Source organism: Antechinus flavipes, chromosome 2, assembly GCF_016432865.1.
Source record: "Antechinus flavipes isolate AdamAnt ecotype Samford, QLD, Australia chromosome 2, AdamAnt_v2, whole genome shotgun sequence".
NCBI classification, from domain to species: Eukaryota; Metazoa; Chordata; class Mammalia; order Dasyuromorphia; family Dasyuridae; genus Antechinus; species Antechinus flavipes.
In genome coordinates this window covers 449,785,212-449,799,104 of record NC_067399.1, presented here as the reverse complement: position 1 = coordinate 449,799,104, position 13,893 = coordinate 449,785,212, and the positions used below count along the sequence as shown (strand labels likewise).

The following is a 13,893-nucleotide window of genomic DNA, read 5'->3' as shown; positions in this document are numbered from 1 at the left end:
AACAAGTCTGTGAGGAAGATATCTCAGGTACAGAGAGACTCAGAGATATTAAGAAATTTTGTCCTTGCCCGAATAAGTGTCAGGTTTCTTAGAGCTCCAAGAGGATTGCTTTTTTCACCATACCATATCTAAATAAACTCCAGCTCCATTTCCTCCAGGAGGATTTGTTAATTCTCTTCCTTTCCTTAAACTGCTTCCCCATATACACCCACCTCCCCTTCCCCACTCTCCACTCCCTCTAAAATTAGCTTCCTATTTTGAATGTGTGTTTATTCATTTTCTCTTCCCCTAGAATATAAACTCCTGGAAGGCAGGAACTGCTTTTGCTTTTTCCTTGTATTTGCAAGACTTAATAATTCAGTACCTAGAACCTAGTAGGAGTTTAATCAATGTTTATTGAATGATCCAATGATAAGACCACAGAATTTTGAGTTACAAGGAACTTTTAAGAACATCAAGTCCAACTTTTTCATTTTACAAAGGAGGAAGCTGAAGCCCACAGAGATTAAGGTCACACAATTAGTTAAAAGTGGGCGCTATGATTCAGATCCACGTCCTGTGACTACTGGGGAAATTATCTCCTTTTTTTTTTTTTTAACCACATTGTAAGTTTATTTACTATAGAAAGTCTTGAATTTTTGAGACAAGTATAGGTCATTATTCATATTACAAAAAGACTTAACCACATGTTTCATTTTAAAAGGAAAAAAAGTAATCCTCCATATACTTGTTAAATTTTGTCCATAGACAATTTACTACTTGACCTGGAGGAAATGGAGGTGTTTAAGTGAAAATTCAAATTCGTGTATTAGGGCCCGATGCATTTGAAGACCAATGAGAAATGGAGTTTAAATACCAGAAATTATATTTTGGGGGTAGCTCCATTCCCTGGGCAGAAATTTTTATGTTCTAAATAGAAATTGAAGGAATTTAAAGATTATGACTTTTTAACGTCACCCAAAAGAGATTCCAGCTCTTGCACTTCTCATTTTTATTTCCTTTTTTTTTTTTTGGGGGGGGGGGCAACAGACTTCCCTGATCACTTGGTTCAGTGGGAAAGTGTCTCTTAGATGGCTTATAGAGGAAGATCCAAAAGCACTCTAGCAACATAACCTGAGATTTAAATTCCCAGAAAATATTTGGGGTTCTGTTTATTAGCAGATGAGACCCAGGTAAAGGTGCAGTGGACTGTTCCAGAGTTACAGAGTCCATGAATCTGAATCCAAAGTTACCTATTAAAAATCTGTTTCTGAAACAAGGGAATTTCAGCTTTGAGAGGAAGGAGCAGCCAGTTTGAGGTCCTCAGATCCTCACCACCCCCCTGGAGTCTGTTGAACAGGAAACCCTTCCTGCTTTTACTGTCACTCACCCTCAGAGGAATATCCAGGTTATGATGTGAAATTTGTGGAGGCTTCATTGGAGTATAATCGATTCCACTTATTTCATCCACCTTTACTTTCACTATGAAGAATCACACATTTACATAATAACACTTTATCATTAAAAAGCAGCAACCTTAAAATGCACCTGATAAAATGAGTAATGCCAAAGTTAATACTCCCCTTTCCACGAGGGAACCTGATGCCTTTGGGAAAGATTTATTAGGGACCATGAAATGATAGAATCTCTTCTGAGAAAGGATCTCAGAAATGATGATTATTAGATGAAGCTAAGAGATGCCCCAGATCACTTGTCCATAGTATCACAGAGAATATATGGCAATGCACTAAACCTCAATCTTCATTCCTAGATCTGAAGTCCTTGGATCTAACCATTACACCAAGGTCAAAGTGGAAAGTCACAGACTCTAAACTCTATGAGAGCAGGGACAAGGACTGATTTCATCTTTGTATTCTTTAATGTTCAGCTCAATCCCACCTTCCAGTTATGTTTTTTTCTGATTCCTCCACTCCCATCCCAGTTCTATTGTCATCTTTTCTAAGCTTGCCTTCTAGTTATCCAAATTTACCTTGCATGTTCTCATTTTTAACTGTTATCTCCCCTATTAGAAAATAAGCATCATGAGGTCAAGAATTAGCGTTCTTTCTTTGTATCCCCAAAGTTTCGCACAATGTCTGACATATAGTAAAAGCTCAGCAATGCTTGTTAATGGGCTGATTGTGTCCCTAGGGCCTAATAAACATTTGTTGAACTGAATAGAATATGATGAGAAATTTTCTATGGCCTACTTATAGAGACTAATGCCCCTAGATGTGGTTCAGAGAGCGTACTGTCTGCTTTGTTATGTGGCAAGCACCTAATCTGGTGTCCTGCAGCAATACTAATAAGATCCAAAGTAGAAGTGGTATCAAACTTAATCAGAAGAGGACCACTTTTCTTTTCTTTTCTTTTCTTTTCTTTTCTTTTCTTTTCTTTTTTGCCATACAATAGTTTTATTGAAAGGTCACTTTCTTAGTGCCAGAACATAACAGTACTTTGTTAGGTTGCTCCAACCAACTTAAATTTGCATTGATGAATTATAAAGGACATTTTTCATTGAATCAGGTGTTTAGAAGTAACTGAAGAGTACATCTACAAAATGCTTTACAAAATGAAGTATAAGACATATGAAACCTACTGGGTTTCTTTAAAATCTCACTTTTTACAGGAAACCTTTTCTAACTTCTCAATTCCAGTGTTTAAGGATTTCCTCTGTTACGGATTTCCTATTTAACTTTAATTTATACATATGTTTTTTACTTATTGTCTTTCACATTATATTGTGATCTCCTTAAGGATAGGGACTTCTTTAGCCTCCTTTTGAATTCCCAGTGTTTAGTTCAGTGCCTAGAACATAGCAAGAGTTTAATAAATGTTTAGTGCCTAATTGATTTAGAATAGGAAGTTGGCTTTAATTTTTAGTAAACCTCTCTTTGAAGCAGAATTGATATTTGTTTTCAGTTGAGAGTGCTGGATTCAGAGTCAGAGAATCTGGGCTTGAATTCTACCTTTGTTCTTATGTGTTGAACAAGCCATGCAAACTTTCTGAGTCTGTTTTCTTCACCCAGAAAATAAGGGGCAGCCAATGTGGCCCCTTCAACTCAGACCTAAGATTTCTTAATCTTCCTAATTGATCCTACTCTTACTATTTGGGGCCAGATCCCAGCCATTCCACACAATTCCATACATTAAATATTTGAAGAATAATATTTCAAATACTTGACACAAGTTGGAGAATTCTGAGACCAGAGAGCAAAATGAACATTTTTTCCAACATGAACAACATCATCAACAATAAAAAAGATAGCTGATTGTCAAATTGTACATTAAGTTTACCAAAGAACTTTACAAATATTATTTAATTTCTCAACAATCTTCTAAGATGAGAACTTTTGGTATTATTATTCCCATTTTATAACGAGATAATTGAGGTTAAGTGATTTGGCCAGGGACACACAATTAAATGTCTTCCATAGGTTCAGGGACTTTCTTTGCTATATTTTGGATATATATTAGATATATAAATATCCAATTTACTCTTCATGACTTACTAGATAGAAACTATAATCCAACTCTGCTTCAAAATGGGCTGTTGCAGAACTATTGGAAGAATGAACAGGATATGTTATCACCCTCCCACCTTCTTCCCATCCTCTGACTTTTGGGGTACTATGATGAAACTACTGCATACCTGGCATGGTCTGGAGGTAGGGTTCCATGTAAGTGGTTGTAGTCTCACGTATCACTTTACAGATCTGAGGAAAGTCCAAAAATATAGATGTTTAGCCCACTTCTTTCCTTCACTTGGTCCTCTACAGGGTCTGACTCCTTACCCTTCTAACTTCCTGGGAGGCAGCTATGATTTGGTGGAACAAAGAATAGATCTGGAGTCAGAAGACATGCATTTAAGTACCAGCTCGGCCACCTACCTATGGAATTGTGGGAAAGTCCCTTTATTTCCCTGAGCCTCTATTTCTTCATCTCTAAAATGAATTGTACTAGAAACCTGCAAGTTCCCCTCTAACACCAATAAGTCTATGGCAGTGGCAAGCACTTAGATTCCCAGCGACAGAAAAAATAATTTTTATCAAGGACCTCCAATCCTTGACTTTCCCATCAGAAAAATGAAGATTGAATCTAGTGTCTTCTAATTTATATCCTCTCCTGTTCTAACATATAATCCCCAGGATTCCTTTTTCACCAGAGTTTCAAATAGGATAAAGAGTCAAAAAGAGTTTTTGACCTAATTTGGAGATTTGCTGTTTTCCATTTCTTTTACTGTTAGACAATCATAGAATCTCACTATTCAAAAGGCACTTCAGACCATCTATTCCTGAAAAGTAATCCTCTTGGAAGATTCCTTACAATAGTCATCCAACTTTTTTCTCAAAAGCCTTCAATAGTGGGAAACCAACTTTCTTCCTTGAAAATATATTCCAGTTGGGACAATGATAATTGGGGAAAACTTTTCCTAATATTGGTATAAAAATAATCTGTTCATCATCTTCTATCCATCCTTCCTGGTTCTGCCCTTTATAGTAAGCTGAACAAATCTATTATCTCAACTACTTTAGGTCTGCAGGTACTTGAAGATAGTATCATCTCCCATGCCTACTCTATCCAATCTTCGGGGGCGGTACTGGAACTAGTTCAAATCACCTTTGAAAAGACTGTTAAATTTTCAGCAATATGGATCAAAGCATAATATTTCCAGCTTTGTTTGTTTGTTTGTTTCTCATGGGGTTTTTTGCTCTTTTGGTCTGATTTTTTTTTTTTTTGCACAATATGACAAATAGGGAAATATATTTAAAAGAACTGCGCATATTTAACCTATATCAGTTTGCTTGCTCTCTTGGAGAAGAGGGAAAGTAAGGAAGTGAAGGAGAAAATTTTGGCATACAGTGTCTTACAAAAATGAATGTTGACAACTATCTTCGCATGTATTTGAAAAATAAAATATATTGAAAAAAATTTAACTGTTCAGTAAACTGGTCACAAAATAGGGCTTTTGTCATTGTTTTAATGCAATGATAGTCTAGACTTAAAAAGAAAGTGATGGAGTTAAACTTAAAAGTGTATTCATATTGTGTAAAATATATATGTATATGTATATATAATTTAAGTATATATATACACACACTTTTAAGTATATATGTGTATATAGACATATACTTAATATATAGATATACTTAATATATACGTAGTAATATGTTTGTAGACATATACTCACACATTTCCCTGCAGGGAGCCAGGTGTGAAATATTTACCAGCATACTTCTGCTTACATGCCTCATCAGACTTTTTAGTATCCAATCTATACAAAATCATTCTCTACTAACTGACTTTTGTAGGACAAAGACGCAAATGTTTTCCCTGTCCTGGCTGCTCTCCTCTGAATAAACATAAAACCATCGAATTTAAACAGATGTCACACAGCGCAACTTGCTCATTTTACAGATTGAGGAAACCAAGACAGAGAAACTGGGGGACGTGCTGAAGGTCACACAGCTTGTAAGGCTCAGAGGTCTTCTGTCTCTAACTCCAGAGCTCTTTCTACACGACCACTCAGTTTACCAATGTCTTATAAAAGTAGGGATGCCCAAAGCTGGACATAATAACCTAGATTTAGGGAAGAAAAACCACCACTTCGTTTCTCTGCACTGATCTGCTTTCTGGAAATAAAAAATCCTATAGCTGACCAAGTGAACTTCAGTAGTGGGATAGAAAGGCTTGACCCATCCCTGGTCTATTGATTTCCTTGGTCCCGGAGCCTCAGCATTAATGACTCCAAAATACCACCAGATGGTGCCAAAACACAAGCATTCTGGATTTATAACTGTTCTTTGTCTAGGATTTTTTTTTATTTTGGTTTTTGGGTTTTGTGGGGTTTTTTTTTAGGATTTTCCCCCCCACTAGGAATAATTTACCTATAACTATGTCATTCCTTGGCTATAGAGCTGGGGATCGCCTAACCCCTGCCTTCTATCACAGATCCTTTGTCTTTTCATTCATTCCTTCATTCCACAAGCTTTGAAAGAACATCATATCCAAATATCTGGTCTAGATGTTATAGGGCATAGAAAGTCCATAACTCCCAATAACTCCCTCGCTAAACTTCAGTTCCTCCTTTTAAAATAAGATGAATCCTATCTCTAAAAGGGACCTCAGAGGTTGCTCATTCCAATAAACCTCATTTTTGAGGGTGGGAAACAGATTCCCAGGAAAGTTAGGTCACAGAAGTAGTAGGCTATAGAACCAGAACTAGACCCTCTGACTCCCAATCCAGTGTGTTTTCCATTGTACTTGCTGGATTTGATGGCCTCTCAATGGTCCTCTAGCTCTGCCATTATATCTTCTCAAGGGTCTTCCAGTTTTTAGAGATATATAGCTGCTCTGTAATCTATATTTTAAGGTTTCTTTCAATTCCAGCATTCTATGTTCTAAAATCTCTTCCTAGCTTGTCATTCTATGATTTTAATTATATAAAAGTTACAGTCCCACAGATGAACTAAAATGTATTTGGGGAGACAAGGCTTATGTGAAACAAGAAAGCAAAAAAAAAAAAATAGAAATCTCTGACAATCTAGGAGAAAATATTATGTCTCTTCAGGACTGAGACTATTAAGAGCCAAGGAGCATTCCTTCAAAGATGGGGTTGATCCAGAAAGGATCTTGAATGTGAACCTTGCCCTTGGATCTGAACATTACTGGCATAAATTAATAGAAAAGAATCCATTAAGTCATGGATAGAAGAACTTTAGAGCTTAGAAAGGACCTTCATGATGATCTGATTCTACTTTTTATTTATAAAAGAGGATCAATAAAGGAGATGAATAATGTAGTATTATCATAAAGAATTACAAATATCAAATGTCAAAACACAAAGGGACTTTGGAGACCCTAGGAATCTCATTTTACAGAGAAAGACTTTATTGTATTTTGCCATTGCATCTAGATGATTCTGGAGGACAAAGTGAAGCTGGTGGCTTTGCCTAGTCCTCTTTCATTTCAGTCCAATTCACTTGCATGTCATGGCATCATCTCCCTGATGTCATGGTCCTCTTTGAAAATGAAGAACAAACAATAGCCTCTGTAAGTAGTTACCCCACTGGGGACTCAATTGGAACTGGTCAGTTGGATAACAGAGCTCTCTCTGTCTCTATCTCCATTTCTCTATGTCTCTGTCTCTGCTTCTCTGCCAAATCCTCTGGTTTTTCTTCACTAAGTGAAAGCAAAATGATGTGGTGGAATATGTTACCCATTCACCCAGAGGGTCCACCTAGTCAATTTTTATATAAATCATAGTCTATTAACTTTTGTGATGTGGGCCCTTTTGAATTCCCTCGCTCAACCTCCAGGCTCTGAAACCCTCTGGAAATGAATGGTAGGAAAAGGGAAGGACTAGTTGGGCATGAAAACTAAAGGAGGGCTATGCCCTCTATTTATTCTATCTATAGAAAAGGATTCAAGATATAGAGAAGATATCCTTAGGCCATACCTTTTTGGTGATGTCAGTTTGTAATGTTGCCTGGAAATTTTGCTTATATAGATCTCTCAGCCAACTAGGAGAAAGAATAGAATCTCAAAGTTAGATGGGTCCTTGAAGGATATTTTGTTTCATCTCTACTTAAGTAGAAATCTACCCTATAGTATCTTGGACAAGTGGCCATTCAGCCTTCATCTAATGCTCTTTAGAGGAAGTATGGTCTAATAGAGAAAGTGCTAGACCTGAGGGCCTCATATCTAATAGCTATGTGTTGTAGTTTAGTCATTTTCCCCCATCTAACCCTTTGTGAATCCATTTAGGGTTTTCTTGTTAAAGATGCTGGAGTGAGGTCTGCTATTTCATCCTCCTCATTTTATAGATGAGAAAATTGAGGCAAATAGGGTTAAGTAACTTGTCTAGGGTCACCCAACTAGTAAGTATCTGAGGTCAGAATTAAATTCAGGAAAAGGAGTCTTCCTGACGCCAAGACTAGACTTACCAGCAGTCCTGCACCATCTAGCTGCCCAACTAGCTGTGTCACCTGGAACAAAGTATTTAACCTTCTGAGTCTGTTTCCTTCTGCATTCCCTGCAGAATGGGGATAATTAGGCCTGCAATGCTTACTCTATGACAGTAGGAATGTTGAGAAGCTCAAAAGCAGCAGTATTCTTAAAATGTTTGAGAGAACACATTTTAGTTTGAACCAGACCAATGTCCACTATAGAAATATGTACAATTTGTTCACATCTGTGGTTCAGTCACCCAATAAATGTTTATCAAGGATAGCATATGCTGCTACTCTCCTCTTGTCCTAGCTTTTCTGAAGGGCCTCTCTTCCTTCCTAGCCATCCCTCAATTCTTACTCTTTTCCTCCCTTTTCTCTTCTCTTCTTCCCCCTCCTCCCTTTCTCCCCTTTTTCTTCCTCTTCTACCTCCTTTGTCTCTTCCTCTTCCTCTTTCTTTTCCTTCTCTTCCACTTTCTCTTCTCTTATAATAACTGACATTTATATAAAAGTTTAAAATTTGTAAAGCATTTAGCACAACGTACCTATATAAATTATCACTATTATTATCATCCCTTGAAAAACATTAGGAGGTAAATGCTATTACTATCTTCATTTTTACAAAGAAAGAAACTGATCAGAAAGAGACTATATGACTCATTAAGGTTCACAGAGTTAGTAACTGTCTGAGGCAGAATTCAAACCCAGTTCTTCCTGACTCCAAGTCAGGACTGGCTCAGATCTTTTCCTTTGAAATCTGGAGCCCATTGTATATTAGCTCCTCAGGGAGCTTGGTTGGACCCAACTTTGCTTTCTCCCAATTTCATTTTCTGTCTCCCTATTGGTTGTAAATGAGGCCCGAGTCTATGTTGTCTCCTATTTCAAGAATGATACACTTGGAAATGTGTTGTTGTTCAGTCATTTTTCAGTCATGTCCAACTCTCTGTGATCTTACTTGGAGTTTTCTTAAGGAAAACATGGGAGTGATTTGGCCTTTCCTTCTTTGACTCATTTTATAGATGAATAAAGATGAGGCAAACAGTAACTCCTGCAGAATTACACAGCTATTAAATGTCTGTTGCCAGATTTGAACTCAGGAAGATGAGATGTCAGAAATGATATTATGCACTTTGCCACCTAGCTACTCCATATTAGGAAACAGAGAGATATATAAAACATAGTTCCTTGGGCTCACAATCTCAATTCACACAGGAAGAGATAAATATTAATCCAGACAATCTAGAGAAGGTGCTTATATTTGTGATAGATTGTAAGTGCTAGAGAAATTTAGAGTACCACAAGCCATTTGGAATAAACAAAAAGAATTGTTCTTATTGCATGCGAAATTGAAAAAATGATAATTATTTGAACTGCAGTAGGGGTTAAATTACAATAGAACCAGAACTCTTTAGATAGCATATTGACTTTAAAAAACCACAAGTTAACATTAGCTGCAATTACATTTTAATTGCTCTAGGGCATATTGGAGAGTTTTGCTGAGTACTTGCTGCCCTTATATCTTAAGTCTGGAAACTCTGGTTAGAGAAGTTTTGGTCCTTAGCTTCTTCTAGCTTATAAAGGATTATAAAATATAAAAAGCTTATAAAGCATTTAGAGGCCTCTAACTTTAGATATGAGGAGACAAGAGCCCACAAAGATTCATGGGATCATAGCATCATTATCTAGGAACAGAAGAGACCTTAGAGACCATCTAGTCCAAATTCTACTCCCCCATTTCACAGATGAAGAAAATGAGACTTAGAGGTAATGTGATTTGCTCAGGGTCACCCAAATAGTAACTATAAGACATGGAATTTGAACCAAGGTAGGGCAAGTTTCTTACCCTTACTCCTAGGAAGTGCATAGATAGATATTCAGCAGATCTATGAACTTGGATGGGAAAATGTTTGATAACTGAATTTCAATATAATTGGTTTGCTTCCTTTGCAAACCTCTGTATTTAATTTTAAACATTTAAAAAAATTCTGAGAAGATGTTCATAGGCTTTACCAGATTGTCAATGGAGTATGACACCAAAAAAGGTTAAAAATTTTTGGTCTAGAGGCAGCTAGTGGTGCAGTGGATAGAGCACCAGCCCTGAAGTCAGGAAGATCTGAGTTCAAATTTGGTCTCAGACACTTAACAATACTTCCTAATTGTGAGACCCTGGGCAAGTCACTTAACTCCAATCGGCTCAGCAATTAAAAAAGATTCCTGGTCTAAAGTATAAGGGAAAGATAATACATAAAGACAGATCAATATAATATACACATTAGATGTATATGTAACGATTAATTCATCCAGAGTGCAAATGATGTGTTACACAAGGTCTGAAAGGGAAAGTTATTGATTGAGGAAAAGAAAGAGAGGCTTGTGTCAAGGAAGGTCCCATGAAAGATGTGGAATATCAATTGTGCTTGAATAGGCAGGAGTCAGAGGGTATTCAAGATCGTCCTCCTCCCTCAAGTGAGAAAAAGACATAGAGACTTGAGAGAATAGTAGAGTTTTGTTGGGGGCATAGGACAACTTGAGAGTAAATTTTTTTGAGTTAGTTTGCAAAGCCTATGGGGTGGAGTAAAGTATAACGATATGAAATAAATCTGTAAAGATGGGAGATGGTGCCAGATTTTGAAGGCCTTTTAATGTTAGACAAAGGGGCTTGAAGAAATAGAAAGCCACTGAAGATTTTTTAGCAGAAGGGCTATGTGACCAGAAGAAAGATTAATCTGGCAGCAATATAAAGAATGAATTCAAGGGGAAGAGAGTGAAAACAGAAAGATTTGTTGAGAAGAAATTACAACAATCAAATGAAGATTTTAAATGAGGATGGTGGCTATGGAAAAAGAGGAAAGGTGTATGTGATACATTTTGGAAAAATATAATTAAGCATAGGTAAGTGAAGAATATAAGAGGAAAAGGGAAGAGCAGAATCAAAGACAATCTGAAAGTTATAAATATAGGAAACAGGGTCCTAGGAAAATGTTCATAAGAATGAGCCAAAAAGAAGTATATAAACATACTTTTGGTTGGTTGAGCTGAATATATTAACATTGTCGATGTGGATGTTGCAACTCGCCACAGAAATAGTAAGATGGCCTTTATCATTCTTTCCCAGATAAAAGGTAACTGTGATGGTGATACGATCCAACTTCAGGTCAAAAGGAATATGTCCTTTTCTGGAGAAAAAAGTATCCTGAGTTAATAATACCATCAAACTTTTTCTTTCTCTAATTTCATGTGTGTCTGTAGTTAAGGTTCATGGGTTGATACATTTAAAACAAGAAGGGATCATAGAGGTCTTTTAGTTCACCCATTAATTTTTTTTAGGAACCTGAAACCTGCAGAAACTTGGTCATCATTAAATAGGCAAGACCTTGAATTCAGTTCTGACTGTAAATCCAGGACTTTTTTTCATAGCACTTTGCCTATCCTTCAATAAAGCAAAATGATTTGTTCGAGGTTATATAATAAAATGATCCTGAGTCCTGCCCTACTCTTTGGAATGGTCACAATTCCCACACTCCTTGGAGGAGGTTGCATTCATTAATAATTTCAGTTGAAATTTTGAACCTATGGATCAAATTTCTGAGCTTCTCTCCCCAGTCATTTTTCAATAAAATTTAAGCCAGTAACAGCAAAACTAAGATGGTCCTTAACAAAGCTATGAGTTCCAGTGATGATATTTATTGAGTGAACTTGAGCAAGTCCTGGATGACTCCCCCTTTCTAGTTCTTCTTAGCTCTTACACTCTCTATCATACTTTGTTCTAAGTACTCTGAGATTCAGTAACACTTGCAACCTTCCAGTTCTTCCCACAAGATACTCTACCACTCAACTTCCTTCATTTTTACTGGCAGTCTCCAGGTCTGGAATTTTTTCTCCTCTCATCTCTGCTTCCTAGCTTCCCTGACTTCTTTCAAGTCCTAGCTAAAATCCTATTTTCTACAAGAAACATTTCCCAATTTTTCTTATGCTAGTACTTTCCATCTATTGCTTATCTCTCATTTCTTTTGTAGATAGTTTCTTTATAATAGTTATTTGCATATAATCTCCTCCTTAGACTATGTGAGCCTTAAGATCATAGGACTGGAAGAGAACACTAACTGTGATCCTTAGTAGTTAGGATTAGTCAATGGGCATTGCCTCAGTCATACTGAAACCTGATAAAGACCCTTGCATACAGCGTTATTGTGAGGGTCACATGCAAAAATAGATAGGAAATTAACTTTGAAAAGTTATTAATACAAATTTTATTACTGAGACAAAGGAAAGAATAGAATTTGAAACCCTTCAGAAATTTAATTACAACTACAGTCAAGGGAGACACTCGAATGATCCCTAAGAAACAACTTACTTGTGCTTATCATCACTCCACTTTCCACTGATGTGGATCAAGACATCAGAGAGGAACAATTTAAGGCCTTCAGGCATCACAAAAATTTGGGATTGGGGCAACAGGAACTTAGTGATCGCCATTCTGCAAGAGAAAGCAAGGGAGAAGAGGCTTTTTGAGGCCTTAAAGGGTTCTAGAGAAGGACTCAGAAAAGTGATCTACAGTGTCTGAAGTAAGCACTTCACAAATACTTGTTAAGTTGATTTGACATTGCATTGGGCAAAAGGGAGGCTGCATAGAACAATGGGAAGACACTGGTTCTAGAGACAGAGGCCTTAGGCTTGGATTCTAGCTCTGCCCTCACTTTCTGTGTCACTTCAACCAAGATTCTTCAGTTGTCTGGGCTTCAGAGAGTGAAAGGATTGGATTAGACCAGGGTTTCTTAAATTTTTCCCATTAACAACCCCTTTTCACCTGAAAATTGTTTTGTGATCATAGGTAAACAAAACAGGTATACAAATCAAACATTTACTGATAATAAATCATAATTTCATGGCCCCCACATTCAATTATGCAACTCCACACGGGGTTGCAACCCAATTTAATAAGCTTCAGACTGCATGATCTCAAAATCTCTAATAATTTGATTGGTGGTTTGGTTGTTGTCCTTCATTCTAGAAGAGGAGCAAAATGACATCACTATGTTAGAGTAGAGATACACTGTGTCCAGCTGTGCCTAATCAAATCAATATGAGTTCAGAAGGCTCTAGTACAGGTTGGGCAGAAATAATCCATATATTTGGAATAAATGGCTTTATCTGCCATACAAGTATAGGATAAATTTAAGCCAGAAGGGCAAGTAGAGGTCTTCTAGCCAGCTCAGTGCTGAGGATCCCTGTGGATATATTGACTTTGAAAACCATACTTTAACATTATTTATGTTCCACTGTATTTTTATTTATTTTGTTAAGTATTTCCTAATTACATTGTACTCTTATCTAATAGCTCTCATCTAACTCAAGCTTCTCATTGTATAGATGGGTTGCTAAGGCCCAAAGCTGGGGAAGGGACAACACAGATCAGAAGAGAACAAGATCTCACACCTAAGTCTTTTGACTCCCAATTCAGTGCTCTTTCCATTTTAATATGCCATTCCTCTAATATTATCTTCCTGAACAATTTCACTTCATTGTAAAATTATTCACACTTATGTTGTTATTGATCCATTATAGACCAGTTTCATTATAACATTGTGGAAGGCCGTTCTGACATTCTTTATCTGTCTACCTATCCCAACTGGTATATACTTGTGCTTTGGTGTCTATTACTTTTGCTTTGGATGATTGATTATCATATTTATTCACCACTATTTGCTCTCATAGTTGGAAAGCAATCCAATGTAATGATAATATCTCCAGTCTTTATAATAACTTGCTTTCTATAACTTGCCACTCTCCCCTTTCCCCCAAATAATCTCCCCTATTCCTTTTTCTATATCTTGCTAGCAGATAGATAGAATGCTGGAATACTCATCTTTCTCTTAAAATCTGGCTTCAGCCACTTACTCGCTGTGTGACCCTGAGCAAGTCACTTGTTGCCACTGTTCCTCGTCTATTAAATGAACTAGAGAAG

The 13,893-nt window shown here is 36.8% G+C and overlaps 1 protein-coding gene across 1 annotated transcript in view; it reads right to left on the bottom strand.

Annotated features, from left to right (window-relative positions):
• The window catches only part of LOC127546770 (bactericidal permeability-increasing protein-like), a 30,310-nt gene extending 17,906 nt beyond the window's left edge, over positions 1-12,404 (bottom strand). The window contains exons 1-5 of the mRNA XM_051973717.1: positions 12,283-12,404; positions 10,949-11,104; positions 7,439-7,502; positions 3,632-3,695; positions 1,370-1,461 (exon numbers count right to left, since the gene is read on the bottom strand). Of these exons, the coding sequence (XP_051829677.1) occupies positions 1,370-1,461; positions 3,632-3,695; positions 7,439-7,502; positions 10,949-11,104; positions 12,283-12,404 (498 nt within the window). The remainder of the gene's footprint in view (positions 1-1,369; positions 1,462-3,631; positions 3,696-7,438; positions 7,503-10,948; positions 11,105-12,282) is intronic.
• Between the last annotated feature and the right edge of the window lie 1,489 nt (positions 12,405-13,893).